Source organism: Aptenodytes forsteri, unplaced genomic scaffold (genome assembly GCF_000699145.1).
Source record: "Aptenodytes forsteri isolate BGI_AS27 unplaced genomic scaffold, ASM69914v1 Scaffold61, whole genome shotgun sequence".
In the NCBI taxonomy this organism is placed as follows: Eukaryota; Metazoa; Chordata; class Aves; order Sphenisciformes; family Spheniscidae; genus Aptenodytes; species Aptenodytes forsteri.
The window spans coordinates 1,262,563-1,267,623 of record NW_008794443.1 but is presented as its reverse complement, the minus strand read 5'-3'; the positions used below and the strand labels follow the sequence as shown (position 1 = coordinate 1,267,623).

Here is a 5,061-nt window from a genome sequence, read left to right as displayed (position 1 = left end):
GTTTTGGCTTTTCTTCCCCCCCCCCCTCCTCCTGCCTTTTGTTACATTGGTGTATGTAATGTAAAACAAAAATTTATTAAATACTGTGGTGTGTGAAAGAGGAAGAACTGGAAAAAAAAAAAAAAAAAAAAAATCTATTCCAGGTGTGTTTGGGGGCTGGGCACAGGGGACGGCTGGCGGGAGGGAGGGAAGAGAGGGTGTTCCTCGGTGTTGTACTATACTGACTAAACCAGATTTGCAAGGAGACGTTCATTAGGAGACCTGCTGAAAGTTCTGCTCTTCTATAGCCTGGTTCCAAGGCGCTTTTCTGTCGATTTTTATGGAATGCAAAAAGGGTTTTTGTTTTGATTTTGTTTTTTTGTAAAGCTTAAATTGAATCTACATCTGATACTTGAGCCTCCATACTAAAAAAAAAAAAAAAATAAAAGAAAGAAAAAAAAAAAGAAAAAAAGGACTAAAACAAAAAATAAAAAAATATCCCAGGAAGCAGTGTGTGCGGTTGGTGTCCTCCTTATTTCTCGTTCCTTCCTGCAGCGTTACGTGGGGTTCGTGCCGTAAACGCTTTCCTTCGTAGCAGCTGGCAGCAGCCGCTGTAGCTGTAGGTAGGTGGACGTGTGCTCGAGAACAAAGGCCAACGCGAGCCCATCAGCCACCCAAACAGCCGCTGCATTACTTTTTTTTTGAGAAAGCTTTTTCCCCCCCCCCCTTTTTTTTTTTCCTCTTTTGCATCCAGACCAGCTGTTTTTTGTGTCTCTTTTAACGCGGGTGTGATGCATGGCTGCTCTTCGCAGGTGGAGCCTGTACCTGGCTGCGGTGCTCCTTTGCCTGCTGTACTTCCGCGGGGCTGGCACCCGGGGCGTTGGCATCCCGCTGCACGCTGGGCTTCATGCTTCAGGCATTCAGCAAACACGGGACAGATGTATTTAGAGGAGGAGGCTTAGTCCAGCTTTACTGGGTGTGTTAAAAATAGTCTGGGGGGGGGCGGAATCCGTGTGTTGAAACGCTCCGGTGGGCAGAGGAGAGGCGTTTCGGTTTGCTTGGCAATTTGAGGTGGATGGTTCCAACCATCGATGCTTCCCCCAAAAGCTCCTCCTCTGCTTGGTCCCCACGCGATTTGTGAACCTCATCCAGGCTTTCCCCCCTCTTCAAACCCTTGGTGGTGGCGACCACCCTCCCAGGTGGTCAGAGGGACCCTGCCCAGCTTCGGGCCCACTGCCTGCTTCCACGTGCTTTGGTTACAACGAACTCTTAATCCTGGTGACGCTGAGAAAGCAAATACCTGCCGGGCTCCTCCTGCGCGCGGCCGGCGGAATTAGCCTTCGGGTGGCCCTATGCAAATGGAGACCGTTGGCATTAATATTGATTAACGCGCTCTAATTTTGCTTTTCCGATGTGACCTATTTCCCATCCAGACATCTGCAGGTGATTACAGTCCCGTGCCGGAGTATTCACCCCGGGGGCCCTCCGGTCCGTAACGCAGCTCCTGCGGGACGCAGGCTGGGGAAAGGCACGCGCGCTTGCCTCGAAGCCGGGGTCCCCACGGGGAACGCGTTCAGATTTCGTCATTGCTGTCTCTTGGTTCTGTCCCAGGAACAACCTTTTCCGAAGTTGGAGAGAAGTTTGCGTGAACTCTTGAGGCTTGGAAATAGCGTCCGGGGGGGGGGCGGGGGGAGGCTCGCGGTTCCTCTCGCCTGTTCCCAATCGTCGTGTGCTGAAGTTTTTCGGGGGGGGTTTGTTTTCCTTCTCCAAAGCCATCCCCGCACAGGAGCCGAAAATGGAAGCGTCTCATCTCCGATAAATTTAATGTATAGGCTTGGGGTACACAGAGTCACCCCAATTGCCTGTCTGCAGGGACAGACAGACCCTTTCCGCTCGTACAGGTCCGAGCTGCAGGATAGATGCAGCAGCATCAGCAGCAGCATCTAAAAGCATCAGCAGCAGTTAAACTGCAGCAGCAGTTTATTCCTCTTCTCCAAGCAGTGTAACCTGATGGTTTGGGTACTAACCTCCAGCTTTGGCTTGGCTGCTACAGCCCCCAGCCCACCACCGAGCTACGCTCTCGCTCTGGGACAAGTTGTTTCTGGTCCGTGCCTTTTCTGGTTTAACGCTTGCCTCTGCAAAAATCTTAAATGGCAGGCTCGTTTGGGGACAGGGCTCATCACAGTCTCGGAGGGACGATAACCTCAGCGAGAGCCTCTTTGCGACCTGAACTTCCATCTGCCACCGCCTAGACGGCTGCTGGCACGTAAACATATACATGTATTTTATTTTTTTTAACCTCCTTAGATTAGAGGTGGTTTTTCTGGCTTTAAGAAAAGCTCTTGGCTGGCTGGTACGTGGCAATGACCTAGTGCCATGACCCTGCGTTTCCGCAAGGTAGGCGTGCCAGATCCCATCCTATCCCCCTGCGTGGGTCAGCTTAATAAATCCAGCCCTCGGTAAACCAGCTGTGCCTTCCCCAGCACTTCAGGGCTGAGCTAGCAAACGTGAGCCGAGGTTAAAAACCACTCCTTTAATAAAACCAAGCCCCATGGTCTTTATCCCTAATAAACAGGCATTGAGGTCTAACGAAGCCGTGCTTTCTATCGTGCTAGGAATCCGCTCGGGGTTTGTATTAGTACTGGATACGAATTGTTTTTCTGCAATTCCTAGGGAAAGACAGCAGAGGAAATCCTGCCGGCTCAAGGACGGGGAAGAGGCGAGCAGCCCCACCGCCCGCGAGCCTGGAAGGGAAGGACTGTGAATTAATGGGAGTGAAAAACCCACCCGCTTTGTTCAAGGGGCTCAAAGAGTCTGAAAAAATACTTTTTCTTTCCAAAAACAAATGGGGCAGCTCCAAATACTGGCACAGCTTGTGTTTTAATTAGTCCGCTGTTGCAGTTTGACGGGCATCGGGTAGCCTGACTCCCATCTCACGTACGATTTTAGGCCGAGCTGTGTAATCACGGAGCTGTGCCTTGGCTTCCTCGGTGCGAGAACGAAGCAGGGAGGAGGGTGACTTCCTCGGGAAGGACAAATGTCCCGACTGGCTGAGGCATCGTAAATTAACGATAATACAGCTAAAGCCAAAAGGGGCACGGAGCGGGGTGCCACGTGAGTGGGCAGCGGGGAAGCGCTGGGTATCGGGAAAGTAGCTGGAGACAGAGAAAAGGGGAGCAAAAAGAAGAGCTAATAGTGACTGCAGGAAAAGGAAAATTCTTGTTTTTAAAAGGAGAAGTTGCATTAGCTTTTCTTGAAGGGCCTGCAAGCTGTGGTTGATCTTCCTCTTGCCCGGTGAGATCGAGCTGCTCCTCCCCAGCAGAAATAGCTCCGCGCACGGGAGGGAGCCCGTGGCGCCGGGCTGAGGCAGCCATCTCGTGGCTACGCCACCGCTCTCCCCTGCCCGCCCGAAAGCTTCTCTCCTGCCGGGGACACGGCTTTTTCCCAAACCGCCGCCGCTTCTTGTCCTTCCGCGGTCAAGGAGCCACCGTGCCGGTGTGCAGGGCCCCCGAGAGGGGGAGAAATTAATCGGCGTTGAGGATAAATTCATCAACGAGAGAAGGCAGGACCAAAAACCAGACTGAGCAGAGAGGCAGCATCTTCTGCCTGGACGACTGCCTCCGCAGCTAACCCGAGAGCGATGGAGCAGCTTCCCCGGGAAGCCCATGCAATGAAAACGTGGGTGAGGCAAAAAATGAGAAGTCAGAGAAATGGGGACTATGAGACGCATTAAGAAAGAGGCAGGAGCTGCCAGATGAACCGGTAAAATAAAACCAAAGGAGGCACGTGGGGCAAGGGCTTGTTTTATAGACGTGTGAGCCGTGCTAATTAAAATAGGTATGCGTGGACTGAAGCACTTTGGTTACGCTGCTCCTTCCCTTCCTCCTGAACTGGTTCCAGCCACTGCTGTATCTTCCAGAAAGAGCTCAGTGGTGGAGACGAGAGGCCCACAGAGGTAAGCGGTGCTCGTGTTCGTGGCAGGTCGGTCATCCCTGTCCCCTCCCCGCAGCCCCTTAAACTCTTCTCATGTTTGCCAGTACCGAGGAAGCTCCAGATCACCCGAGAAGACGGGGCAGGTAAAGCAAAAGTGACCGGGCTCAGCTGGGGGGCGTAAGAGCAGCAAAGAGCGACCTTTTGAGGTATCAAATAATTCCCTGTTTATCCCGATAGCATCATCGGTATCAACGAGGCACGCGGTCTCTCAGCAGCATCCTCTGCCGCCCGGCTGGGCTTAGCGTCTTAGCAGCACAACATGTCACCCACTGGCTCAAGTCCTCTTCTCCCAGGAGCCAGCAGGATGGAGGGGCCGGTTTGCCCGGCTTTAGGGCCAGCTTTCTCGTCCGCATCATCCTGTTCTCACTCCAGGGCAGGTCCCTTCGTCAGCTCTCCAAGCCGTCACCTTGCTCGCCGAGAAGAGCATCCCTCTCTTCGCGGGTACTGGGTCTTCCTCGCCGATAAGCAAGGAACTGGAAGGAGATCTGAGAAGAGGTTAAGGCTCTTCACGCGAGCAAGAGCGGACCTACGCGATGTGTTGGGTCTCGCCCCCCGAAAAAAGGCTGTTTGTGCCAGGGGAGGTGGAAACAGGACAACGAGCTTAATGCAAACAAGGGTCTGAAGCATTCAGCTGTTGCCACACCATAAATTACTCACCGGCACGCGAGTGAGCAAGCACAGCTCAACAGCAACCGCTGAGCAGCATCAACCCACCCGCTCCTGCCTAACCCTGCCTGCCCCAAGGCGGGATCATCACCCCCTGCAAAGCCTTGCCGGCAGGATGCGATCCCAGAGGGAAGCGTTGGCAGGGAAAGGATACAACCACGTCGAGGGAAAGGACGCCCAGGCTGCCCACCAGCCAGGGCAGATGGCGCAGGACGTAGTTGCCTTCGCCTTGCCCCGGCTCGGGGTTCTTCAGGAGGACGCTGAGGCCGTAGAGCAAGTTCCCCAACATCACCAGGGCAAAAAGGGAATAGGAGATGCCGGTGGTGGATTTCCTCTTGTTCTGGAAGAAGAGGGGCCAGAGAGAGGAGCTTGGGTGCAGCCCTCCGAAATCTCACTAGAAAGTAGTATTAATCACTGCCCCCC

The 5,061-nt window shown here is 53.5% G+C and overlaps 1 protein-coding gene across 1 annotated transcript in view; it reads right to left on the bottom strand.

Moving 5' to 3' along the window:
* Positions 1 to 3,764: 3,764 nt before the first annotated feature.
* The window catches only part of PQLC2 (PQ loop repeat containing 2), a 4,944-nt gene continuing 3,647 nt past the window's right edge, over positions 3,765 to 5,061 (bottom strand). The window contains exons 6-7 of the mRNA XM_009289751.1: positions 4,793 to 4,978; positions 3,765 to 4,457 (exon numbers count right to left, since the gene is read on the bottom strand). Of these exons, the coding sequence (XP_009288026.1) occupies positions 4,359 to 4,457; positions 4,793 to 4,978 (285 nt within the window). The 3' untranslated portion in view covers positions 3,765 to 4,358. The remainder of the gene's footprint in view (positions 4,458 to 4,792; positions 4,979 to 5,061) is intronic.